Here is a 27,918-nt window from a genome sequence, read left to right as displayed (position 1 = left end):
GCGTGAAATACGGCGAGAGATTGCCTGGGAGATCTTCTCATTCCGAATGCTAGAGTCCAGGGCTAAAATAAAAAGTCCCTCGTTTCCTGCCCGACTCGAAGACGTCGTGTCCATAGTTAGAAGTAATAGTAAGAACAGTAAGAAGTAGTAGTCTGCTGCTCAACGCTGTTGTGAGATTTAAAAATGGCGCTCAGCGGTGTACTGTGAAAACGTACGATGACGATGTTGTGACGATTTCCATTGACCAATCAACGGTGTGCAGCGTCACACGTCACACGCAGCCTGGCAAAAAGGTACCTTTCGGACCTATGGTTCCTGCCTGTAGTGGAAAAGCAGAAGCACCATATGTTATTATTATTATTATTATTATTATTATTATTATTATTATTATTATTATTATTATTATTATACGACCAACAAGTAGGAACTCTTTGGTGTGTGTCCGCCGTTTACTTTGGTGGGCTTCTATTGGAGGAAAACCAATGACGTCACACATACGCGCCGCCCGAATAGTTTATATCTGGGTTCAACCACCGGCAGGAAGCCACGCCGTCACACTTCTTCAACTGGTCGGAACAGATTGTGTTATTATCTAAGAGAGAGTTGGAGTTGAGTCGTTTAATTATGAAGTGCTGCTAGCTGACTTAATTTGTTTGTTTTAAGTCCAGTCCACGGCGTTCAACAGGTAACAAACGATCTGTCTAGCTAAGTTGCTAGGCTACAAAGAGTAGGACACGTGACCCAACCAGATGGCTAACTCTACTTTAGCACAAACAGCCACCGATTACTTTCATTGTCTCTTGGCTACATAATAAGGTACAGTAGTGTTAGCTGGTTTTAGCTCAATGCTCATTATTTTATACTCTCACACAGCGTTGGTAAGGGAAGGTCATGTCTTCGACACGTGTCTCACACAGAAATACAACAGGACAGGCACATTGAATGTAGATAGGCATTTTTTTTATTTATTTAACCATCATTTGTTTGGCAAGACACCCATTGATACCAAGGTGTCTTTTATAACAATACTGACTGTGTTGTGTGTGTAGGATGAAGTCCAGGTTCAAGGACTCCGTTGACCGCCAAGGTAACTAACTCTGTTCTGTTTCTGAGTGGTTTGTTGTTGCCTGGCTGTTGGTTGGGATAACTGGTCGTCAAGGAAACACCTTTGACCCTCTCTTCTCACCGTTTGTTTTTCCCTTTGTTCTTTTCCCGCCTTTTCCCCGTCTCCCTTCCCCCCTCAGCGGAGTGCCAGTCTAATGGAGGCGTACTAGCACCTGGGGGGTGTTCCATAAACGTACTAGCACCTGGGGGGTGTTCCATAAACGTACTAGCACCTGGGGGGTGTTCCATAAACGTCGCTGAGCAGCTGAGGGGCTTCAATGGAGGCAGGAGGATGCCCGTGGCTCTACCCAGGTACAATACTGTTGTTTCTCTGGGGTGACCAAGGCTGCTGAGAACTGTCTGTCCTGGACTTGGTTATGGGAACGTCTTAACAGAACTGCAAGCAGACTCCGAAGTCTCGAACTAGATAAATGTCCCTTCTGTTGTGTGGGACCCCCCCCCCCTAGAAGCATTGCTTCAATCTATCCCACCAGTCCAGGTTGTTGTTGCTGTTGCTGCTATGACGTGATGTAAACAAAAGGCCGAATTGTAGCCCCCCGCCAGCACGGAGGAGCCTTGACAAAAACTAGACCGAAGCGTTTAACTGATCCACGCAGCTCAGCCCCCTGTCACCTTTGTGGTGTTTATAGAGTTTTATATTTCTGTTCAGTGTAGATGAGCTTCATAGCTGTTTCTCAGTAGCCATGGTTTGACTTATTTTTCCCTTTTTCTAACAGTTGAAATGTGTTCTGGTCCTGATGTCCCTCTGTGCACCAACATCATCCAGTTGCACCAGTGGAAGCTGAGATACTACACGGTAAGAGCAACTGCACTGTACTTTGAGCCAACATGGCTGCCACGGCACTGTACTTTAAGCCAACATGGCTGCCACTGCCCTGTACTTTGAGCCAATATGGTTGCCACTGCCCTGTACTTTAAGCCAACATGGCTGCCACTGCACTGTACTTTAAGCCAACATGGCTGCAGAACTGCCTGGAGGTGATGTAACGAAAGGCCGAATGAAGCAGCAGAGCCCAGCAGGCTGTTCACAGCGCTCTGTTGCCGTGACAACAATGGACCGAAGCGTTTCTGATCCGAGCCGTTCGTCCCTTTTTACTTTTTTACTCACCTTTACTTTCTGAAGTCAGACTTGACCCAAAGCAAACATTTTACTGTACTCCTGTTTTTATTTATTTTCCCCCATTGTGTATGTTTGAATGGCTGTTTTTAAAATATTGATAGTGGAAACTGTACATCCAACTGAATGTCCCTCTTGTGGGGTAATAAAGATGACTAAAGGAGGAGGGAGGAGGAGAGAGGGAGGGAGAGACTGACTCTGAATTGTTGGTCAAGTTGTTTCCTCCAATGCTGGACTTTGTCTCTCTGTCCCCAGAGCCTCCATGTTGCTGCTGGACCCTCAACCACCTGGACACCTGTGGCTGGAAGAGGAGCTGGGACTGGAAGGTGTGTGTCTGTGTGTCTGTCTCTCTGTCTGTGTGTCTCTCTGTGTCTCTCTGTGTGTGTGTCTGTCTGTGTCTCTCTGTGTGTCTGTCTCTCCCTCTGTGTGGGTGTCTCTCTCTCTCTCTGTCTCACTGTGTGTGTGTCTCTCTCTGTGTGTGTGTGTGTCTCTCTCTCTCTCTCTGTGGGTGTGTCTCTCTCTCTCTGTGGGTGTGTCTCTCTCTCTCTCTGTGGGTGTGTCTCTCTCTCTCTCTGAGTGTGGGTGTGTCTCTGTGGGTGCGTCTCTCTCTGTCTGTATGCGTGTGAGGGTGATGTGATGAAACAATAGTTGTTTCAGGTCAGATTGAGGAGGGACCCCCCCCCTCTAGAAGCATTGCTTCTAACTATCCCACTAGTCCAGGTTGTTGCTGCTGCTGTGACGTGATGTAAACAAAAGGCCGAATTGTAGCCCCCCCGCCAGCACGGAGGAGCCTTGACAAAAACTAGACCGAAGCGTTTAACTGATCCACGCAGCTCAGCCCCCCGTCACCTTTGTGGCGTTTATAGAGTTTTATATTTCTGTTCAGTGTAGATGAGCTTCATAGCTGTTTCTCAGTAGCCATGGTTTGACTTATTTTTCCCTTTTTCTAACAGTTGAAATGTGTTCTGGTCCTGATGTCCCTCTGTGCACCAACATCATCCAGTTGCACCAGTGGAAGCTGAGATACTACACGGTAAGAGCAACTGCACTGTACTTTGTGCCAACATGGCTGCCACGGCACTGTACTTTGAGCCAACATGGCTGCCACTACCCTGTACTTTAAGCCAACATGGCTGCCACTGCACTGTACTTTGAGCCAACATGGCTGCAGAACTGCCTGGAGGTGATGTAACGAAAGGCCGAAGGAAGCAGCAGAGCCCAGCAGGCTGTTCACAGCGCTCTGTTGCCGTGACAACAATGGACCGAAGCGTTTCTGATTCGAGCCGTTCGTCCCTTTTTACTTTTTTACTCACCTTTACTTTCTGAAGTCAGACTTGACCCAAAGCAAACATTTTGCTGTACTCCTGTTTTTATTTATTTTCCCCCATTGTGTATGTTTGAATGGCTGTTTTTAAAATATTGATAGTGGAAACTGTACATCCAACTGAATGTCCCTCTTGTGGGGTAATAAAGATGACTAGAGAAGGAGGGAGGAGGAGAGAGGGAGAGACTGACTCTGAATTGTTGGTCAAGTTGTTTCCTCCAATGCTGGACTTTGTCTCTCTGTCCCCAGAGCCTCCATGTTGCTGCTGGACCCTCAACCACCTGGACACCTGTGGCTGGAAGAGGAGCTGGGACTGGAAGGTGTGTGTCTGTGTGTCTGTCTCTCTGTCTGTGTGTCTGTCTGTGTCTCTGTGTGTCTGTCTCTCCCTCTGTGTGGGTGTCTCTCTCTCTCTGTCTCACTGTGTGTGTGTGTCTCTCTCTCTCTCTCTGTGTGTGTGTGTCTCTCTCTCTCTGTGGGTGTGTCTCTCTCTCTCTCTGAGTGTGGGTGTGTCTCTGTGGGTGCGTCTCTCTCTGTCTGTATGCGTGTGAGGGTGATGTGATGAAACAATAGTTGTTTCAGGTCAGATTGAGGAGGGACCCCCCCCCTCTAGAAGCATTGCTTCTAACTATCCCACTAGTCCAGGTTGTTGCTGCTGCTGTGACGTGATGTAAACAAAAGGCCGAATTGTAGCCCCCCCGCCAGCACGGAGGAGCCTTGACAAAAACTAGACCGAAGCGTTTAACTGATCCACGCAGCTCAGCCCCCCGTCACCTTTGTGGCGTTTATAGAGTTTTATATTTCTGTTCAGTGTAGATGAGCGTCATAGCTGTTTCTCAGTGACCATGGTCTGACTTATTTTTCCCTTTTTCTAACAGTTGAAATGTGTTCTGGTCCTGATGTCCCTCTGTGCACCAACATCATCCAGTTGCACCGGTGGAAGCTGAGATACTACACGGTAAGAGCAACTGCCCTGTACTTTGAGCCAACATGGCTGCCACTGCGTTGTACTCTGAGCCAACATGACTGCCACTGCACTGTATTTTGAGATAACATGGCTGCCAGTGTACTTTGAGCCAACATGGCTGCAGAACTGCCTGGAGGTGATGTAACGAAAGGCCGAATGAAGCAGCAGAGCCCAGCAGGCTGTTCACAGCGCTCTGTTGCCGTGACAACAATGGACCGAAGCGTTTCTGATCCGAGCCGTTCGGCTCTTTTTACTTTTTTACTCACCTTTACTTTCTGAAGTCAGACTTGACCCAAAGCAAACATTTTGCTGTGCTCCTGTTTTTATTTATTTTTCCCCATTGTGTATGTTTGAATGGCTGTTTTTAAAATATTGATAGTGGAAACTGTACAACCAACTGAATGTCCCTCTTGTAGGGTAATAAAGATGACTAGAGAAGGAGGGAGGAGGAGAGAGGGAAGGAGAGACTGACTCTGAATTGTTGGTCAAGTTGTTTCCTCCAATGCTGGACTTTGTCTCTCTGTCCCCAGAGCCTCCATGTTGCTGCTGGACCCTCAACCACCTGGACACCTGTGGCTGGAAGAGGAGCTGGGACTGGAAGGTGTGTGTCTGTCTGTGTGTGTGTCTGTGTCTCTCTCTCTCTCTGTGTGTGTGGGTGTGTCTCTCTCTCTGTGGGTGTGTCTCTCTGTGTGTGTGGGTGTGTCTCTCTCTCTCTGTGGGTGCGTCTCTGTGCGTGTGGGTGGGGGTCTCTTTCTCTGTCTGTGTGAGTGTTTCTCTCTCTGTGTGGGTGTCTCTCTCTCTGTGTGTGTCTCTGAGTGTGGGTGTCTGTCTCTGCATGCTCGAGTGTGTTGAGGCTGATGTGATGAACCAACAGTTGTGTCAGGTCAGATTGTGTGGGACCCCCCCCCCCTCTAGAAGCGTTGCTTCTAACTATCCCACTAGTCCAGGTTGTTGTTGTTGCTGCTGTGACGTGATGTAAACAAAAGGCCGAATTGTAGCCCCCCCGCCAGCACGGAGGAGCCTTGACAAAAACTAGACCGAAGCGTTTAACTGATCCACGCAGCTCAGCCCCCCTGTCACCTTTGTGGCGTTAATTTTATTTATTTTTTACTTTCTTTTTATTGAGATGTTACAGATATACAAAATAATACTTTTCAGTTTTGGTTTGTTTTTACACAAAACACAAACATGTCCCAACCCTCCCCCACCCCCCCCCCACCCCACAAAATCCCAAGTGGTGCATCCCAGGACGAAGGATATAAATAAACAACAATAAATAATAATAATAACAGTGGTGATAGGTAATGAAGACAGTACAGGTAAGTAATCAAAGAGATAAAGAGAAATAAAGTGCAATTCATTTGTAAGTGAGGATAGATGAGATGGTCGTGTTGGTCTGTGATACCATGTCTGTTATGATTGTAATATGTCCCTCTCTAGAACGAGATGATGTATCTCTAGGGGTTTATCCTGATAAATAGATTCACAACATATGTCATCACTCAGCATCCAGCGCACTTGCATTGTCAGGGAGGGTTTTTAGTTTGTTGAAATAGGATATTATTGGGTTCCAGGTGAAATAAAAGCGGTCTTTGGACCCCCTAAGTGTATATTTAATCTTTTCAAGTTTCAAGTGAAGCATAAGGTCAGTCAACCATAAGGAGGAATTCGGTGGTTTGGGGGATTTCCAACAAAGCAAAATCCTCCGTCGAGCAAGTAGAGTGGCAAATGCCACAATGTCTTTATGCTTGTTAATAATCTGTTGGTCAGTTGGCGCTATGCCAAAGATAGCTGAGTAGGCGTTAGGTTGCAGGTTCAGATCTAGTGCCTGTGAGAGGGTACTGAAAACTGCTGACCAATAATCAAATAATAAGGGACATGACCAAAACATGTGTGTTAGCGTTGCCGGAGCGTTATGACATCTGCTACAATTCTCATCCACGTCAGGATAGATTCTGGCTAGCCTAGATTTGGAAAGGTGAATTCGGTGCAGGACCTTAAATTGGATTACGCCTAGTCTAGCACATGATGTGCTCCCGTTAACTCTCGTCAGGGCCTCAGTCCAGGAGTCATCGGGTATTACGTCCCCTAGCTCCTCCTGCCATTTCTCTTTAATTTTGTGGAGGGAAGTGTCTCCGAGGGATGATATGCTAGAGTAAATACTTGAAATTAGGCCTTTTAGATTGGGAGGAATTTGGAGGATATCATCTATAGCAGAAGGTTGTGGTGCATTTGGGAAGTTTGGATCCAAACTTTTAATGAAATGTCACTTTGTGGCGTTTATAGAGTTTTATATTTCTGTTCTGTGTAGATGAGCTTCATAGCTGTTTCTCACTGTTCTTTTTTCTCCTTTTTCTAACAGTTGAAATGTGTTCTGGTCCTGATGTCCCTCTGTGCACCAACATCATCCAGTTGCACCAGCGGAAGGTGAAATGCTACACGGTAAGAGCAACTGCACTGTTCTTTGAGCCAACATGGCTGCCACTGCACTGTACTTTGAGCCAATATGGCTGCCACTGCATTGTACTTTGAGCCAACATGTCTGCCACTGCCCTGTACTCTGAGCCAACATGGCTGCAGAACTGCCTGGAGGTGATGTAACGAAAGGCCGAATGAAGCAGCAGAGCCCAGCAGCCTGTTCACAGCGCTCTGTTGCCGTGACAACAATGGACCGAAGCGTTTCTGATCCGAGCAGTTCTGCCCTTTTTACTTTTTTACTCACCGTAACTTTCTGAAGTCCAACTCGACCCAAAAACATACATTTTGCTGTGCTGCTAGTTTTTATTTTGATTGTGTATGTTTGAATGGCTGTTTTTAAAATGTTGATAGTGGAAACTGTACAACCAACTGAATGTCCTCCTTGTGGGGTAATAAAGATGACTAGAGAAGGAGGGAGGAGGAGAGAGGGAAGGAGAGACTGACTCTGAATTGTTGGTCAAGTTGTTTCCTCCAATGCTGGACTTTGTCTCTCTGTCCCCAGAGCCTCCATGTTGCTGCTGGACCCTCAACCACCTGGACACCTGTGGCTGGAAGAGGAGCTGGGACTGGAAGGTGTGTGTCTGTGTGTCTCTCTGTGTGTGTGTCTGTCTGTGTCTCTCTGTGTGTCTGTCTCTCCCTCTGTGTGGGTGTCTCTCTCTCTGTCTCTCTGTCTCACTGTGTGTGTGTGTCTCTCTCTCTCTGTGTGTGTGTGTGTCTCTCTCTCTGTGGGTGTGTCTCTCTCTCTCTCTGGGTGTGTCTCTCTCTCTCTCTGTGGGTGTGTCTCCCTCTCTCTCTGTGGGTGTGTCTCTCTCTCTCTCTGAGTGTGGGTGTGTCTCTGTGGGTGCGTCTCTCTCTGTCTGTATGCGTGTGAGGGTGATGTGATGAAACAATAGTTGTTTCAGGTCAGATTGAGGAGGGACCCCCCCCCTCTAGAAGCATTGCTTCTAACTATCCCACTAGTCCAGGTTGTTGCTGCTGCTGTGACGTGATGTAAACAAAAGGCCGAATTGTAGCCCCCCCGCCAGCACGGAGGAGCCTTGACAAAAACTAGACCGAAGCGTTTAACTGATCCACGCAGCTCAGCCCCCGTCACCTTTGTGGCGTTTATAGAGTTTTATATTTCTGTTCAGTGTAGATGAGCTTCATAGCTGTTTCTCAGTAGCCATGGTCTGACTTATTTTTCCCTTTTTCTAACAGTTGAAATGTGTTCTGGTCCTGATGTCCCTCTGTGCACCAACATCATCCAGTTGCACCAGTGGAAGCTGAGATACTACACGGTAAGAGCAACTGCACTGTACTTTGAGCCAACATGGCTGCCACTGCACTGTACTTGAGCCAACATGGCTGTCACTGTACTTTGAGCCAACATGGCTGCCACTGCCCTGTACTCTGAGCCAACATGGCTGCAGAACTGCCTGGAGGTGATGTAACGAAAGGCCGAATGAAGCAGCAGAGCCCAGCAGGCTGTTCACAGTGCTCTGTTGCCGTGACAACAATGGACCGAAGCGTTTCTGATCCGAGCAGTTCTGCCCGTTTTACTTTTTTACTCACCGTAACTTTCTGAAGTCCAACTCGACCCAAAAACCTACATTTTGCTGTGCTGCTAGTTTTTATTTTGATTGTGTATGTTTGAATGGCTGTTTTTAAAATGTTGATAGTGGAAACTGTACAACCAACTGAATGTCCCTCTTGTGGGGTAATAAAGATGACTAGAGAAGGAGGGAGGAGGAGAGAGGGAAGGAGAGACTGACTCTGAATTGTTGGTCAAGTTGTTTCCTCCAATGCTGGACTTTGTCTCTCTGTCCCCAGAGCCTCCATGTTGCTGCTGGACCCTCAACCACCTGGACACCTGTGGCTGGAAGAGGAGCTGGGACTGGAAGGTGTGTGTCTGTGTGTCTGTCTCTCTGTCTGTGTGTCTCTCTGTGTCTCTCTGTGTGTGTGTCTGTCTGTGTCTCTCTGTGTGTCTCTCTGTCTGTCTCTCTGTCTGTGTCTCTCTCTCTCTGTGGGTGCGTCTCTCTCTCTCTCTGTGTGTGTGTGGGTGTGTCTCTCTCTCTCTGTGTGTGTCTGTGTGTCTCTCTCTCTGTGTGTGTGGGTGTGTCTCTCTCTCTCTGTGTGTGGGTGTGTCTCTCTCTCTGTGGGTGTGTCTCTCTGTCTGTGTGTGGGTGTCTCTTTCTCTGTCTGTGTGAGTGTTTCTCTCTCTGTGTGTCTCTGAGTGTGGGTGTCTGTCTCTGCATGCTCGAGTGTGTTGAGGCTGATGTGATGAACCAACAGTTGTGTCAGGTCAGATTGTGTGAGACCCCCCCCCCCTCTAGAAGCGTTGCTTCTAACTATCCCACTAGTCCAGGTTGTTGTTGTTGCTGCTGTGACGTGATGTAAACAAAAGGCCGAATTGTAGCCCCCCCGCCAGCACGGAGGAGCCTTGACAAAAACTAGACCGAAGCGTTTAACTGATCCACGCAGCTCAGCCCCCCTGTCACCTTTGTGGTGTTATAGAGTTTTATATTTCTGTTCAGTGTAGATGAGCTTCATAGCTGTTTCTCAGTAGCCATGGTCTGACTTATTTCTCCCCTTTTTCTAACAGTTGAAATGTGTTCTGGTCCTGATGTCCCTCTGTGCACCAACATCATCCAGTTGCACCAGTGGAAGCTGAGATACTACACGGTAAGAGCAACTGCACTGTACTTTGAGCCAACATGGCTGCCACTGCACTGTATCTCTCTCTGTCTGTGTGGGTGTCTCTCTCTGTCTGTGTGTCTCTCTGTGGATGTGTCTCTGTGTGTGTTTGTGTGTGTCTCTCTCTCTCTCTCTCTGTGTGTGTGTGTGTCTCTGTGTGTGGGTGTGTCTCTCTCTCTCTGTGTGTGGGTGTGTCTCTCTCTCTCTGTGGGTGTGTCTCTCTCTGTGTGTGTGTGGGTGTCTCTTTCTCTGTCTGTGAGTGTTTCTCTCTCTGTGTCTCTCTGTGTGGGTGTCTCTCTCTCTGTGTGTCTCTGAGTGTGGGTGTCTGTCTCTGCATGCTTGTGTGTTGAGTGTGATGTGATGAACTAACTGTTGTCAGGTCAGATTGTGTGGGACCCCCCCCCCTCTAGAAGCTTTGCTTCTAACTGTCCCACTAGTCCAGGTTGTTGTTGTTGCAGCTGTGACGTGATGTAAACAAAAGGCCGAATTGTAGCCCCCCCGCCAGCACGGAGCAGCCTTGACAAAAACTAGACCGAAGCGTTTAACTGATCCACGCAGCTCAGCCCCCCCGTCACCTTTGTGGCGTTTATAGAGTTTTATAATTCTGTTCAGTGTAGATGAGCTTCATAGCTGTTTCTCAGTGACCATGGTCTGACTTATTTCTCCCCTTTTTCTAACAGTTGAAATGTGTTCTGGTCCTGATGTCCCTCTGTGCACCAACATCATCCAGTTGCACCAGTGGAAGCTGAGATACTACATTGTAAGAGCAACTGCACTGTACGTTGAGCCAACATGGCTGCCACTGCACTGTATCTCTCTCTCTGTCTGTGTGTGTCTCTCTCTCTGTGGGTGTCTCTCTCTGTCTGTGTGTCTCTCTCTGTGGATGTGTCTCTGTGTGTGTTTGTGTGTGTCTCTCTCTCTCTCTCTGTGTGTGTGTGTGTGTGTCTCTGTGTGTGGGTGTGTCTCTCTCTCTCTGTGTGTGGGTGTGTCTCTCTCTCTCTGTGGGTGTGTCTCTCTCTGTGTGTGTGTGTGTGTGGGTGTCTCTTTCTCTGTCTGAGTGTTTCTCTCTGTGTCTCTCTGTGTGGGTGTCTCTCTCTCTGTGTGTCTCTGAGTGTGGGTGTCTGTCTCTGCATGCTTGTGTGTTGAGTGTGATGTGATGAACTAACTGTTGTCAGGTCAGATTGTGTGGGACCCCCCCCCTCTAGAAGCATTGCTTCTAACTGTCCCACTAGTCCAGGTTGTTGTTGTTGCTGCTGCTGTGACGTGATGTAAACAAAAGGCCGAATTGTAGCCCCCCGCCAGCACGGAGGAGCCTTGACAAAAACTAGACCGAAGCGTTTAACTGATCCACGCAGCTCAGCCCCCCTGTCACCTTTGTGGTGTTTATAGAGTTTTATATTTCTGTTCAGTGTAGATGAGCTTCATAGCTGTTTCTCAGTAGCCATGGTCTGACTTATTTCTCCCTTTTTCTAACAGTTGAAATGTGTTCTGGTCCTGATGTCCCTCTGTGCACCAACATCATCCAGTTGCACCAGTGGAAGCTGAGATACTACATGGTAAGAGCAACTGCACTGTACGTTGAGCCAACATGGCTGCCACTGCACTGTATCTCTCTCTGTCTGTGTGTGTCTCTCTCTCTGTGGGTGTCTCTCTCTGTCTGTGTGTCTCTCTCTGTGGATGTGTCTCTGTGTGTGTTTGTGTGTGTCTCTCTCTCTCTCTCTCTGTGCGTGTGTGTGTCTCTGTCTCTCTGTGTGTGGGTGTGTCTCTCTCTCTCTGTGTGTGGGTGTGTCTCTCTCTCTCTGTGGGTGTGTCTCTCTGTGTGTGGGTGTCTCTTTCTCTGTCTGTGAGTGTTTCTCTCTCTGTGTCTCTCTGTGTGGGTGTCTCTCTCTCTGTGTGTCTCTGAGTGTGGGTGTCTGTCTGTCTCTGCATGCTTGTGTGTTGAGTGTGATGTGATGAACTAACTGTTGTCAGGTCAGATTGTGTGGGACCCCCCCCCTCTAGAAGCATTGCTTCTAACTGTCCCACTAGTCCAGGTTGTTGTTGTTGCTGCTGCTGTGACGTGATGTAAACAAAAGGCCGAATTGTAGCCCCCCCGCCAGCACGGAGGAGCCTTGACAAAAACTAGACCGAAGCGTTTAACTGATCCACGCAGCTCAGCCCCCCCCGTCACCTTTGTGGCGTTTATAGAGTTTAATATTTCTGTTCAGTGTAGCTTCATAGCTGTTTCTGACAGTTCTTTTTTCTCCTTTTTTGTAACAGTTGAAATGTGTTCTGGTCCTGATGTCCCTCTGTGCACCAACATCATCCAGTTGCACCAGTGGAAGTTGAGATACTACATGGTAAGAGCAACTGCACTGTTCTTTGAGCCAACATGGCTGCCACTGCACTGTACTTGAGCCAACATGGCTGCCACTGCACTTTGAGCCAACATGGCTGCCACTGCCCTGTACTCTGAGCCAACATGGCTGCAGAACTGCCTGGAGGTGATGTAACGAAAGGCCGAATGAAGCAGCAGAGCCCAGCAGCCTGTTCACAGCGCTCTGTTGCCGTGACAACAATGGACCGAAGCGTTTCTGATCCGAGCAGTTCTGCCCTTTTTACTTTTTTACTCACCTCTACTTTCTGAAGTCCGACTCGACCCAAAACGAACATTTTGTTGTGCTCCTGTTTTTTATTTTTTATTTTAATTCTGATTGTGTATGTTTGAATGGCTGTTTTTTAAATGTTGATAGTGGAAACTGTACAACCAACTGAATGTGACATAAATTATCCGTTCTCCTTTTTTTAACAGTTGAAATGTGTTCTGGTCCTGGTGTCCTGTCCTTGTCATCCAGTTGCACCAGTGGAAGCTGAAACACTGCACGGTAAGAGCAACTGTACTGTACTTTGAGCCAACATGGCTGCAACTGTACTGTACTTTGAGCCAACATGGCTGAGGTCAAAGGTTACTGTCGAAGGCCCTGTGTGGGGTTGCTGCTGTGACGTGATGTGAACAAAAGGCCGAATTGTAGTGCCCCCGCCAAGCAGTGTGTTCTCAGTGCGGGGGCGCGTTGACAAAAACTGGACCGAAGCGTTCATCTGATCCAAGCAGATGTTGTTTTATTTTATATTTATATCGCACAGCGAACGGGTTCATCAACAGTAGTGATTTAGGGGCTAAAAACTCATTCATTAGATCAGATTAAACTTTATTGCCATTGCAGAGTACAAGTACTATTCAATGAAATTCAGTTTAGCGTCTAACCAGAAGTGCAAATAGTGATATAACAACATGATGTAGAAACATGACAATGATAGTGTTCGGTCAAATTTGGACACTGCTAATCACTCACTCTCTCTCTATGACGGACAGAAACGGGGCTGGCATTGAGAGCATCAACCTTCATCAAAGTAATGGCCACCCTGAACACCACCTCCGCCGTGGGGCCCGGGGGAGAGAACGTGACCCTGGCGCTCTACAGTTCCTCCTGCTGTTTGCCGGTGGTAGAGCTGGTGGCTGTGCACAAGGCGGAACTTGGCCACCTGTGTGGTCGGCAAGGGCCCTGCCTGTAGCTGCTACTACATCCACCAGGGGGCACTTTGGCCCTTGTTTCTATGGACCACTGTGACTCTGGTCTCCCTCCTAGTCTAGAACAAAGCACAATATAAAGCCTTATATAAAGTTTGTAATGTGTTTATGTATATGTTTGTGTGTCTAATTTTTCTCTGTTAAGTTCCAATTCAGTGACCCATTGGAGAATGTTGTGGTTAACCAAATGACCAAACCAGAATAGGCCTGCATTAAAGTCTTAACTATATACTGTATATTCTTTTTTTTTAAATGTATATACAGTCCATCAACCATATATTTAGGGTGGTGGTGTCATGGTTGGGTGGAGGGTGGTGGTGTCATGGCTGGGTGGAGGGTGGAGGGTGGGTAGAGCATGTTTGGGTGGAGGGGTGCCAAGTCCTAACATGAAGACATGGAGGCTACAGCAGTAGTAGATTAGCTGACTATTAGTATAAGATAGGATAATGAATAAATCTGTTCAATGGGCATTTGCCTACTGTTAATCAGTAGCCTGTATGGTGTATATGAAGATGTTATAGCAGAGCTGCCAAGTCTCACGCAATCACCGTGAGACTCACGCATTTCAACCAGTTCTCACGCTCTCACGCCGCATCTCTATTTCTCACAGCGAGAAATAACAATTGTTTTACGGGACTTTTATTTTTGAAATTCCTTGAAAGAAAGCTACCGGACATGAGTTTTGTGGCATCTTACTGCACGCACAGAGGTCAGAGCGACGGGTCTGTAGTCGTTGAGGCCTGTGACCTTGGCCTTCTTGGGGATGGGGATGATGGTTGACGCCTTGAAGCACGCTGGGACGTGACACAGTTCCAGCGAGGCGTTGAAGATGTGGGTAAACACCGGGGCGCCTTTATCCAAAGCGCTTTACAACGGCCTCTCATTCACCCATTCACACACACATTCACACACCAATGGCGGCAAGCTACCATGTAAGGCGCCGGCCTGCTCACTGGGAGCAATTTGGGGTTCAGTGTCTTGCCCAAGGACACTTCGACATGTGGCCAGCCGGGGCTCGAACCGCCATCCAACCTTGCGATCATTAGACGGCGGCTCTACCTCCTGCGCCACAGCCGCTCCATCTTCTCTCTGAGTAGCACCTTTGCCGTTTTTTTGGTCTGTCCTGCTTCTCATTTCTCTCTTCTGCCTCCTTTTCCTCCCTCTCCTTCTCATTTTCTCTCTTTCTCTGTTGCTCCTCCCAGTCTTTTATTTTCACATCTGCCTCCTTTATTTTTTGCATCGCAAGTTCAATTTTAGCAATTTTTTTCTGTTCCTCCCATTTCTCTTTCTCTTACTTCTTCTCCTCTCTCCTCTCCTGATACTGTTTTATCTTCCGTTGATATTCCTCGATCTTTTGTTCCTTCTCTTTCTTTTTCTTGTCCTTCTTCTGTATTTTCTTTTCAGCCTTTAGTCTCCTTTTCTCTTCTTCTGCGAACCTTTTCTTTTCCTTTTCCTTCTCCTTATTCTCATTTTCAAGTTTCTTTATTCTCTCTTTTGTGTTCTTTTTTTCCTCCTAGTCTAATCTTCTCTTCCTTCTCTTTCTCTTTCTTCTCTTTCTCTTGCTTTTTCTTATTCTTTTTCTGTTGCTTTTTTTCTTCCTCCAACTTCACTTTCGCTTGCTTTTTTGCTTCCTCTGATTTCAGTTTCTCCTCCTTCTGTTGACGTTTCTCCTCCTTTTCAATCTCTTTCTTTTCTTGCTCAAGGCTCTTCTTTTTCTCTTTTTTTTTCCTTTTCTCCTCTTCTTTCATTAATGTTGCTTCTTTTTGATTGAAAAAGTTTTCTCTCTTTACAACCTTTATGTGGTCCTCCTCTTTGACCTTCTGGTCTTCTTCCAGTATCCTCTCTTCTTCCTGTAAACTTTTCAAGAGAAACACTGCCCTTTTTAGCTCTGCTTCGAGACATTCCAGTTTGTTACAGCTGGAAGGAGCATTATCTTTATCACTTCCAAATGCAATTGCATCTTGGATTTTCTGTTTTGCAACCCAAGACTTTGTGTCTATCTTTGTGTTTGTCAAAGAAGACTGAGCACGGCCTGGGATGAACGATGGATGGTCTGGAGAGTAAGAAGGGGGCTTGGGCCAGTTCAGGCTCATGGACGGAGGAAGATTACCCGGATCTGGAAGGCAAGGGCCGGGGCGCTTAGGCAACGGGCGTGGAGCTGGGGAAGGCCGGCCGGCTGGGAAGCCAGACATGAGGGTTAGGGAGCCCATGTTACTTCCACCTATGGGTGTTGTATTGCTACAAAGAGCATGGTGGCGCAGTCGGACCTGTATAGGAGGGAAGACTACACCGGGAGGAGATGGCATGTCATTCATCAGGGGAAGAGGGCCAGGCGGTGAGTGACGTCCCACTGGGGCCTCTTGGGGGGGGGGGTGAAGGCAAGAGTCAATTCTCTGTGGAAAGAAAAAGCACTAAGGCTTAGGCTGTGTTCGAAATGGCATACTAGCATACTGCATACTAGCATACTCAATGAGTATATACTGCATACTGCACACTAAATTCATAATAAGTATGTCAATACCAGCCAACCGTTTACACTGCAGTATGCATACTGCATCCCAGAATGCATTTCGCCGGTCCAGGAGCGGGGATTTTAAATCCTCTATTTAAAAAAATATTGGCTAAAAGCTGTAATTTTGGCAAGTGTTAATATGTCATTTTATGAAGTTTTAATATGTTTTCAGGTGAGAAAGTAACCATATATATTCCAAAAATGTGATGTATGTATCTGATCTGACGTTACCTTAGTTACCGTAGATACCCGTAGATACTACTTCGACATAGTCAGAACTTAATAGCTAAACAAGTTGTAAAAAGATTTACAGATTTTTTTACATACTACTCATAAACATTTTAGCTAGTCAGATCTCGCATACTGTACAGTGTGAACGCTCTGGCATTCTAAAATCTAGTATGAGTAGTATGCTAGTATGCCATTCCAAACACAGCCTTACAAAAATGTTTCAAACATGCCCTGTAGCCATCTAACAATATATTTTCATTGTGCTTGTTTCTCACCGCCTTTCTCAGTGTCCTCAACTTCACAAAAGCCTGCTGCATCTGATTCCTTCCTTCATGCACTAAGCTCTTGGCCTGCTCGGCCTGCTCCTACAACGTAGCACACAAACCCAACACCAGATGAGTCACATAGCATTTTTCGTTTTTTTCTTAAAAAAAAAAATCTGACAAAATAAATCCACAATTCCAAACGAATTCTATTACTCAACTACATGGAGAAAATATTGGCTATACCCAGCAAACACAGTTGAACCTTGAAGTTAGGCTGTGGTGAGGTTGTGGACAACATTCTCGGAATAGTCGGCTGTAGTGTGGCAAAATGTTGGAAGGCACCCTACCAGATGGGCTAAAGGCTAAAGGCTCCGCAGTTACGTTGTCGCGACCCTTAGAAGTAGTATTAAAGTAGCATTTCATTGGCTACCTTCTAACAACGTTGCAACCTCACAGGAGGTTAACACACAGGAAACAACTTGGCTGTGTTTGCTGGGTACCTTAGTGTCATAGCATTGGCATTATAATAATAATAATAATAATAATAATAATAATAATAATAATAATATTTATTTGAAAAGTACTTTTCCTGCAAACTTTACAACTCGAAGTGCTTTAAAATATCCACACAGCATAAAAATAATAATAAAACAATAGTAATCAATAAAACACAATAGCAATAATATAAACTACATAATAAAACAAGAATAAGCCATACAGTCCACAAAGATAAACAAAATAACTAAATAATATAAAAAATACTATACGATTTAAGTAAATATGCAAATATATACAAATATATAGATTCATCAACTAACATTAAAATATACATTAGATATTACTAATATTAACATGAATAACATTATTAGATATAATATATTATTATTATTATTATTAAATGGAAAGAGAAGACAGCTAACATAGCTAACATACCGAAAGGGGGCTTCGTGGAAACGAAGAATTCCTCCTTTTTCTACTCATCCTTATGTGTAGAAAACAACTGTAGAAGAAATGGTATACTGTATATTCTCATTCGCATCCCCGCGGACAATCTGTCTATCATGTACCGTTATACAAGTATGTATGCACCGTTGTCACACCAAACCATGTTATTATAGGTTTATTATGACGCCATGGTGCCGTTGTCACACTATGGAAGGCCATGCTCACAAAAACCGGCACGTCTCCACACGTCTCCTCTAGGCGTCAATTCCACACGTCGATTTTTAACGTGTCTACGTAGACACGTCGATTTCAACGGGCTGTTCCATTCTACTGATGTCTGGGTGTTTCCATTCTACTGATGTCTGGGTGTTTGGCAAACAGCTTTTAGGTGCATTACCAGTTAACTTTATAATAGTTACCTTTAGAACGATGATGCTGTTTAAACAACAAAAGAAGAAGAAGCAACGAGGACTGGTAACATTAAAAGCAGACATAGATTTCGAAATCTATGTATGTTTGTAATGTTACCAGTCCTACCACTAGGCGTCACTATGCCATATATAATGTATATTCTCATGTATATACACATATAATTTTGCTTTCACTTTAGATTAAAGGAGAGATAGATAATACATAGAGAATTGTATGAGAAAAACAATGGTCCAAACAAATAAAGATTTGAAAAATTATGATAACCATCTTATTGTCTTAGTTTAATGTCATTTCAATACTGCTTCAATACTAACGTTGAAATTACAGTCTTAAAACAATAAGTACATCGAAAACATATACACAGAGCATGTATGTTTACACATGTAAGACAAAGAAAAGAAAATTAGATTTTTCTATTGTCCCCTATTTCCTGGGGCTCATATAGATTTGACTAATTAGTAGATTAGATTAGATCAGCAAATGTCTGTCCAGCGATTGATATGAAGGGGTGAAAAGTAGGGGAGGATGACATTGAAAGACAACATTATGGCCCATTGGCATATGAACATCTAAGCAATATCACACGAGAGGGAGTGCTGTTATACTTAATATCATAATAAGCGAGAACAGATTATGATTTGTTTGTTTATTTAATAATTTATTTTGGCAAGGGGACATCACTTTGCTTGACATTTTGGTATCAACTAAGGTAAACAAACTCATAGTCATGTTACATGGTGGCGGATGTTCAGTGCAAAACAAATTTGGTCTTGCCTGAGTAATACACATTCTGATATCTTATCCCCTTTCTCTTATCTTATCCCCTGACTCTTAGTAACAACAACAAGGTACAAGGTTCATTTATTGGCATTCTATAACACAGGGATGCACAATGAGATGCAAGATATAGTCCTTACAGTCCCAGTAGGTCTCAGGTCCTTACAGTCCCAGTAGGTCTCAGGTCCTTACAGTCCCAGTAGGTCTCAGGCCTTACAGCCCCAGTAGGTCTCAGGTGTGTGTGTGTGTGTGTGTGTGTGTGTGTGTGTGTGTGTGTGTGTGTGTGTGTGTGGGGGTGTGTGTGTGTGTGTGGGGGGGTGGGTGTGGGTGTGGGTGTGTGTGTGTGTGGGTGTGTGTGGGTGTGTGTGTGTGTGTGTGTGTCCGTGCTCCGTTCTACATCAGCACCAGACAACAACAGTATGTCTGCGATCTGGCGTACGGTAAAATTAAAAGATAATAAAAACACGAGTTGCTCTTGGGTGATCAAATAACGTGGCCGTCCAGCCTGTCCCCTAATTCGGGGAGCACGATATCCTTGGGACACTGCAGTGGTGAAACAACAAAAACAACAAAAAGGTTTATTAGAACAAAAAGTTTACATTCGGTTCAGTAACACTGCTATTTTACATACTTTAATCCACAACATCTCCCACTCTGCCTGTCTATTGTTAATTGAGTTGAGTACTTCTGTCTCACGTTCCTCTAGACCTGTGAACACCATGTGTCCTGTGGTCATTTGCAATTGACTAGAGGCCAAAAGGCCTGCATTGTATTGTAAAACAGGCCTCCAGACAGCGTCTAGTTATCCATTGTACCCATGTTAATTGAGTTGAGTGGAAGTACTTCTGTCCCACCTTCCTCTAGACCTGTGAACACCAGTGTGTCCTGTGCTAATTTGCAATTGACTAGAGGCCTGCATTGTATTGTAAAAGAGGCCTTAACTTGAGGAGAGGTGTGGTAACGAAATCTCTTCATGGTAAAAACAAAATAAATCATATTACTTTAGTGTAATAATAATTATTGATATTCTAATATTAGATTGGGCTATGTGCTAGTGAATAAATGGTACTATATAATATATTTGAATAGTTTAATATTGTAGTTTATTTAGATAAATTGCGTTGTTGATACATTTTGTAAGTTTAATTTGATACAAAGGTACTCAGGTAATCTTATATGCCGTGCGGACAACTCAATTTATATATACATTTATACAACAGTTAGTTCCGACATCTTGGATCTCGATTGGACAAGAGGCATTCCATGAGTGCTGATATACAGTATAACAGCACTGGGACTTTTAACTATATGTATCACTCCGCCACACAGATGTTCTACTAAATGAACGTTAACTAGACTACATGTTAATTAGACTACATGTTTGTGTTCACGTTACTAGGCAACAGTCCAGTTGAAGTTCAGTTGTGGAAATATTTTTTTGTTTATTTTTATGATTAAATAAACAAACTATTCATAATCTGTTGTCATGTATTACTGTTAACTAATACATGGCTGTATAACTGTTGTATAAAAGCAAATTGAGGGAACTTACGAGGCCGTTGTTGCTCTTGCCCAATCTCCTGACGAAATTCATCGATGAACCCCAACAACTGATCAACAAAATCCGATTCAACAAGCCTTCCTCTAGCCCATCGGAGACTTGTTTCCATTGTCTCCATTCTAGGTTAAATAAACACAGTAAAACAACAGGCTATAAGATTCAGACCAGCCACTGTATCATATCCTAATTACCTATGCATAAAGCTAGGATTGATCTTACCTTGCCAAAGCTGCTTGGACTACTTCCTCATCGTCCGACATTGCTAGTCTCACACATTCACTAAATGTGCGGTTGCAATTCGAAAGAAAGGCCCGCAATGCCATCCTCACGAAGTAACTTAACTTTACTCCCCCGCGAGAAGTTTTCAAATCGGCTCGCCTGCAGGGTGTGGCCTTCCATACAGCCCCTACGCTGTTGTCGACAGCAATGACGTGAAACTCCTCATTAATATGTATGAGTGCCTTGATTCAAGGTCCCTCATTGGCTATGATACGCGAGTCCATTTTAGCGGAGCGGGCGTTCCATATCACACCAACCCATTCTATTGGGTTATTATGACGTCATGGTGTATTTTTTTACGTGTGCGGTCAAACTTCGGAGGGCGCGCTCAAACAGATATGTTTGCATGATAATAATAATAATGATTATTATTATTATTATTATCATTATTATAATCATAATCATAATAATAACCCTTTTTTGTATAGCACTTTTCCTGCAAACGTTGCAGCTCAAAGTGCTTTAACATATAAATACAAATGATGCAATTCAACCCCCTCTCTGCAACCACACATATCTGCTACGCCTGTCTTCCTCATAAATAAATATTGCCTATGTTTTCTTTCCTGTCCTGATTATGATAGTATATATTCTGTGCATAGGCTATTATGTCCCTGTTAAACCTACGGTTAGACTTTCAAACTTTAAAATGTTGCAATATGGTGATCAGACGTTGGTCAGCCTCAAATTCGTTCTATATTTATGTGTGCTGATTTGTCAACTTATCAACAAGTTATGCTGCTATAAGCCTATATTTTGTTTTGGTCTGAGTTAGTTAGCCTTTGGTTTACATGATATGATATATATATATATTGTATAACGAATCATCTCGCCCCGGCTCCCACCAATCAATGTCATACAGCGACTGTTTTCCTGACAATTCACTCGCCTCTTTCTCGTCTGTATTCGGTTAGATATGATATGATAGTATTATTGTAGTATGCTTAGTACTGTATCAACAACTCATAAACGTCAACTGCGCAATATCGATGTCGATTATGGTGTTGAAATTGCACCTATACTTTCCTTGCACCTACTCTGCCTATGATGTATTACGGATGTAATACGGTATTATTAATAAATAATAATAATAATATATATTTTTAAAAGACTGGGCTAACCCTGTTGTGTCCACACATAGGGTTAATGGGGCTACTCTGGGTTGATTGCTTGTGACTACGGTGATTCATGTATGATCGATTACTGTGATTGTGATGTGTAGCCTAATTGATGTGTCTATATCTGTGATTTATTTTTATTTTTATTTTATTTTTTATTTAACCTTTATTTAACCAGATAAGTCAATTTTACAATGACAATCTGGCCAATTGGCAGAACAGAGGCAAGTCTATACACAAAACACAACACAGTATACAATATAAAACATGAATACCATGTGGCCTTCTACCACGGCGCAGTGGAGAGTATCCTCACCTTCGGCATCTCCAACTGGTACCACAGCTGCACGGCAGCGGAGAGAAGCGATCTACAGAGAGTCGTGAGAACAGCACAGAGGATCACCGGCGCCACCCTCCCCTCTCTGGAGGAGCTGTACAAAACACGCTGTCTCAGGAGGGCCTCCAAGATCTCCAAGGACCCGACCCACCCTGGGCACGAACACTTTGTCAAGCTGCCCTCGAACAGGAGGTACAGGACCCCGGCCGCTAAGACAAACAGACTGAAGGACAGCTTCTACCACAGGGCCGTCAAGGCCCTGAACACAGAAAAGGCCTAAGTTCTGGGCCCAGGACAGTCCGGACGGATTGTATGGCAGCTAGTGCTGAGGCACAAACATGTACATTTTCAAGCCTGCAAACTGTGACACTTTAAAATAATGTGAAAAAAAAATACTTTCTTGTGAAATATGACAACCCTAGTTGACTATCTGTGCAGTATAGTACAGTGGATTGTGTACATAGCCTCTATTGATGTAAACCAGCCCCTTACCTTCTTGTGATTTTATGCATCTATGCTTTTTCCAAAATGTGTTTCTTTTTCCTTTCCTAACACCAGGGGAGCCTCCCCTCCTAAATTTCGTTGTTTGGTACCTGTACTGTAACAATGACAAATAAAGTCTATCTACATGTATCAAAAACATCTATATATCACAACACAATATGTAAAAGACAGCAGGGACCAGGGGGAAGTTAACTTAAAAGCAGGTGCAGTGATCCGAGACAACATCTAAAAGTGAGTGTTTAAAAGTGGGTAACGCGATTAGGGTGGTGAGTTTTAGTGTCAACTGCAACACATTCCAGTCAGTGGGGGCAGGTACCTACAGGGGCAGCAAACTGAAAAGAATGACGGCCAAAGGAGGTGCGGACTTTGGGGGGGACCAGAGTGATATATTTGTTGGAGCGGAGATTGCGTGTGCTGGATGAGAAGTTCCGTAGGCAGAGGTAGGGGGGGGGGGGATTTGCCGATGATGGATTTATAGATGAACTGATACCAGTGGGTCAGTCGCCTGGTGTGGAGTGATGGCCAGTTGACTTGGGAGTACAGGTCGCAGTGATGTGTATTGAAAGGGGCACCGGTGACAAAGCGGATGGCAGTGTGATGATGGATGACGTCCAGTTTATTGAGAAGGTTTTTGGTGGCAATCCTGTAAATGATATCGCCATAGTCCAGAATTGGCAGGATGGTCATTTTTACCTAAGTGTGTTTTGCAGAGTGGGTGAAGGAAGCTTTATTGCGGTACAGGAAACCATTTCTTGTTCTGACTTTGGTGAGTAGGTTATTGATGTGGGTTTGGAAGGAGAGTGAACTATCAAGCCAGATACCTAGGTATTTGTATGTATTGACAAATTCTACTGACCCATCCAGTGAGGTGATTTTTGGGGGACAGGAGGCTTGGGGTAGGGTCCGATTGAAGATCATGCATTTAGTTTTATTGGTGTTTAGGAGAAGATGGAGGTTGGAAGAAGGCATATTGGATGCTGTTAAAGCTCTGTTGGAGGTCGGTCAGGGCAGTGTTCAGAGAGGGGCCAGACGTGTAAAGAATGGTACATGTGATGTGTTGCTCTTGTCTATTGTTGATACTTCAGTAAAGAACACAGTGACGCTATGATACAGTGTGTTGTGTGCTTCTTACCTCAAACATAACAAACCCTAACCCATATTTACAGTGTGTAGGGAATCAGGATTATTCACAATGCAGTGTGGAGGGAATCAGCCGTATTAGTCAGGTTCACTGTGTTTCAATTTAAAGTTTCGTGGGATTTTTTTGGGGATTTGCTAATCTATACATTTTTGGAAAGGGCATTGTATGACGAATCAGAAAATATATGTTTCCATTTGCACAGATGTCTGAAAGGCGGCCATCTTGGCATTTACAAAATGGCCGCCATAATACACACGTTTTGTAATATCTTGGCTTCTAAATAAGCTAGAACATTGATTTTAACTGCTAAACCTACATATTCAGAGTCAAGGAATCCACTGGTTGGAGTAACTTTTTTTTATTGTTTATATCATCCCATAAAAATGTGTAATTTATAGCTGAGGCTGGGCTGTTAGATTAGTTCATCATCATCACTTTCGTGCGTCACGGCTTGGGAATCGTCATCGTTCTGGCACTGGCTGCTGCACTGACACATGTCGGTACAGGCTAAGTTCTTAGCTCTGCATGAACATCTGCCAGAAGAACAGTCAGTTTTGCATTTGCATTGTACCAGCTCAATGATGGACTTCGGGGCTGGGAGGACGTCTGTGGTTGTTGGTTTAAGCATGCCATCCTCATGTTTGGAGTAACCATTTTGCAGGGGATCCAATTGTGGATCCTGCAGAGCAATGGCTGCCTGTGCCCATACTCTTGTTTGCACATGGACCCTCAATATGTGCTGCTTCAGTGCTCCAAGTGTTGGAGGGAGCTTGTCACTCTCTGCCCTATGGTTGCAGAAGAGGTGCCATCGCAGTTGAGGGATTGTGCTTATGCTGATGCCCTTGGGTGAGTAAGCTGCACACACAAAGGAAGCCAGTGTTGACAGCATTCCCTCTGTCACTTAGAATAGATAGAATAGAATAGACTTTATTGTCGTTGTACAGTTGCCTATACAATGAAATTGTAGTGGCTCTTCCGAAGGTGCAAAAAAAAAAAAAAAAAAATCACAAACATATACACATATAAGATAAACATTTATGAACATGTCTTATGTCTACTGTTCAGTGTTCTGATGGTCCATGGGTAGAAACTGTTGGACAGCCTGTTTGTTCTAGCCTTTATGCTCCTGTACCTCACTCCAGAGCGCATCAGGCTGAACAGGTGGTGACCAGGGTGGAGGTGGTCTTTAAGAATCCTTCCTGCTCTGGAGAGGCACCGAGAGCGTCCCACGTCATCCAGGGAGGGCAGGGGACAGCCGATTATTTTTTCCGCTGACTTCACCACTCTCTGCAGTCTCTTTTTGTCCACTACTTTGCAGCCAGCGTACCATGCTGTGATGGAGAATGTCAGCACACTCTCAATGATGGAGTGGTAGAAGGTTACCAGCAGCTTCTCCTCCACCCTGTTTCTTTTGAGAACTCTCAGGAAATGGAGTCGCTGCTGGGCCTTCTTTACCACCGCTGTGGTGTTGGCTGACCAGGTGACTTCTGCTTCACCCAAAAGCATCTGCAGAGCATCGATGACATTTTCATCTGCTTTGAGGTAGATCTGCAGCCACGTTGCCTTGCCTATACGGGAGAACCTCCCTGTGTTGTCGGCCCCAGTGAATGGAATGCATGGAATGCTGGCAAAGCCTTTACTCTCTCTGTACCTAGAGCCTGCCACAGTGGTTTAATCTGCACAACACCAGATGCCATATAAATGGACGTGTTCGTCAGCAAGAGATGATAGTTTGCTATGACTAGCACTAGAACGTCTGTGTCTGGGGAGATGAACACCAACTGTGCATCAGGTTGGTTTCGCTGTGATGCTAGCACAGCCTGGTGGATCAGCAGTGTGTCTGCTTCTTCGTGGTTGTTGTCCTCAAAGACCAGGTCTTTGTTGCTCCTAGTGTGCCCAGAAGCAGACGTGATGATCAGCTTGGAGGATCCCCTGTTGTACTCTAGAGTTTTGGCAGCAAGATAGTCAGTCAGATCAGCCTTCGTTTTGTCATGTGAGAGGAACCTGCTCATTGGGACGTGTTTGATGTTGGTGTCATCTCTGACTTGATATTGGATAGAAGCTTTTCCTTGTCTTCGTTTGTCTCTGGTTGCACTCTTCAGAGAATCTGCCCTGTATGTGTCGAACACAAGGATGATTTCATCATAATCTCGTGTTAGTGACATCAGTCTGTCATTGAAGCAGCCACTCAGATCCTTGACTGTCACTACAGTGACTGTTTTTTTGCTCAGCTTCTGCACAAGCACCATGCCATCCACCAGTACTATCTTCCGACTTGGCTGATCAGTAGGTTTGGGGTCTGTGAATCCTGTATCCATTGCATCTTGGTGGTTAGCACTTCCAGTTTGAGGCGGCTGATGGTCTTCATAGAGTATGTCTTCTCTTGTCAGCTTGTCGAGAAGATGGATTAACTTGGACTTGTCATGGCATGGCAGGATTGTTCCATCAGCAGCGAACAGTGCCCTTGGTGTCAGAGTGAATTCATAGTTTCCTATGGCCTCTTTCAGGTTGATGTCTCGGTTTGACCTGGCAAGTACCATCAGCCTCGCAAACAGGTCCTTGGTCTCCTTCAGATCCACAGTATTGTCTCTTAGTTTCACTGTAATCTTCTTGTTCCCAGACAGGAACATCTTGTTGTTCACTTTCTTCACAGGGGCCCAGAGGCTGACATCTCCATTGATCCGCTCTGACACGTAGTCTTCATACAACTTCTGGCCAGTGACATCAGCATTCAAGATCTGTGGTACATACTCATCTGGGATATAGGCATGCATGATCACATTGTGCAGCCTGTCACCTTCAGTGGTAAAGGGGTTTCCATGAATGAGTATGGCTGCTTTGATCTTGTTGATTATACAATGTGCCCTCTTGATTGCACTTGGCCCAAGTTCATGGTGCTGTGTGCTTCTGTCAGCTTCCATGTCAAACTGACTCTTAAATTCTTTTGACAGACGTGAAAGTTCTGGTGTGACGAAGAAAAATCTCTGTCTGGCATTGGCATTGTTGGAGATGCCAATGATCCCAGAGCGAATCTTCATCTGCTTGTTCAGATGTTCGCAGGCATGGTCGGCCCCAACAGACACAAAGGGAATGACACTCTTTGTGACTGATATATTGCCTGCTTGTAGTTCCTCCCAGGTCTGAGGGTGATTGGTCCTCAAGTCATGCATGTCTGCGATGTATCTGGGCCAGAGTCGCTTGTACTTGATGCGGTCCATGGCAAAGAACAGCTTGCTCAATGCTTCTCCAGCTTGCAGATGTCTCTTGCACGTTTTATCTTGTCCTTATTGGATGCACTCGAGTGACAGGAACGATGCCAGACTGCCTTCTCAGTGCACATTTTTTCTGGTGTGCAGTTCTGTAGTCTGCTTTGGACTTGCACATAGTCCCCATCATTAAAACTGGCCCTCTCTTGAAGTACCTGCAGTATGAGCCTATAGGACTCTAATTTAGGATTTTTCACCAGGACTCCTTTTTTGTCATCATCTGACTGACATAGAATGCATTACTTCCAGTTAATGGACTCCTCAGCTTGACATGGTTCCAATGAGATTCCCATGAGGTTCCCATGAGATTCCATAGAATGCATGTGGGTCATTTTGGACTCACGTAGGCCTACTAACAAAGTAACGAAAAACGAAGTAATAGAAAAACTACAATAAAAAAAAAAAAGCTTTGTAACTACAACCATTGGATCCCTTGACCCTGGAAATGTAGGTTTAGCAGTTAAAATCAATGTTCTAGCTTATTTAGAAGCCAAGATATTACAAAACGTGTGTATTATGGCGGCCATTTTGTAAATGGCAAGATGGCCGCCTTTCAGACATCTGTGCAAATGGAAACATATATTTTCTGATTCCTCATAAAATGCCCTTTCCAAAAATGTATATATTAGCAAATCCCCAAAAAATTCCCACGAAATTATATAACAAACCTGACTATATGGTTTGCCTGCAATTAATCTCGTTGTCAGTCTCTTCCGCTGATGATGATGACTACACGTGTTGTTTACTAAAACTGTTGTTTGTTATATTGAGTGAAATCTTCAACACTTCAAAAAGTTCGTAATATGAAGAAAAAAACGGAAAACACATTTACTGCCAGCCATGTTCAGAGCGGAGAGCTCCACACTGCCAGACTTTTGGGGCATTTTCGCTGAATTTTGAAGACCCACCAAATATTGACTTTTCGGACTACATAAACATTGAACATATCTACCAAAACTTTAGACTCTCTTCTTTCATCAGAAAAAGAAAGTTTGTTTCTAGCCTCTTTGAGTGTTTAGAAATCGGCCGTAGAACATAGGGTGGTTTCAGCAAAAACACCAGATTTTGACCAATAAACAGAGAAAACGAGCTTTTTCTGCAGAACTTTTTTTTTTTTTTCTGCACTTTTTCTGTATCATCCGACTCTGAACTGTTTGAAGAGTCGCGCGATGGCCGCAATGCTCCGCAATGCGCCGCGTTTGGCACATACCCTGATCCGTTTCGCCATTACTACAACCCACAGCAAGCCACTTCCTTCTCCAGGCTTTTATCGAACTACTGCCCCCATCTGGGACCGAAA

General features: G+C 44.7%; 1 protein-coding gene across 15 annotated transcripts; it reads left to right on the top strand.

The window, feature by feature from the left end:
* The first annotated feature begins 541 nt into the window (after positions 1-541).
* Positions 542-13,440, top strand: LOC308165934 (uncharacterized protein). 15 transcript variants are annotated; one of them, XM_080540129.1, is made up of 16 exons: positions 542-685; positions 1,245-1,416; positions 1,842-1,921; positions 2,498-2,568; positions 3,816-3,886; positions 4,442-4,521; positions 5,061-5,131; positions 6,893-6,972; positions 7,511-7,581; positions 8,206-8,285; positions 8,818-8,888; positions 10,362-10,441; positions 11,158-11,237; positions 11,941-12,020; positions 12,473-12,545; positions 13,034-13,440. In XM_080540129.1, the coding sequence occupies exons 2-8, from the start codon at positions 1,383-1,385 to the stop codon at positions 6,894-6,896; spliced, it is 411 nt and encodes a 136-aa protein (XP_080396255.1). In that variant the 5' UTR covers positions 542-685; positions 1,245-1,382; the 3' UTR covers positions 6,897-6,972; positions 7,511-7,581; positions 8,206-8,285; positions 8,818-8,888; positions 10,362-10,441; positions 11,158-11,237; positions 11,941-12,020; positions 12,473-12,545; positions 13,034-13,440. The 15 variants fall into 15 exon arrangements, with proteins under 15 accessions (XP_080396255.1, XP_080396257.1, XP_080396258.1 ...); XM_080540130.1 differs by lacking the exon at positions 542-685 and adding an exon at positions 1,046-1,087; XM_080540127.1 differs by lacking the exons at positions 542-685; positions 1,245-1,416; positions 8,206-8,285 and adding exons at positions 3,196-3,275; positions 9,590-9,669 and having other exon boundaries at positions 1,857-1,921.
* Positions 13,441-27,918: the final 14,478 nt, after the last annotated feature.

This window comes from Nansenia antarctica (genome assembly GCF_963989245.1).
Source record: "Nansenia antarctica genome assembly, chromosome: 10".
Lineage (NCBI taxonomy): Eukaryota > Metazoa > Chordata > Actinopteri > Argentiniformes > Microstomatidae > Nansenia > Nansenia antarctica.
The sequence above is the reverse complement of the archived record's forward strand: the minus strand, read 5'-3'. Positions and strand labels throughout refer to the sequence as shown.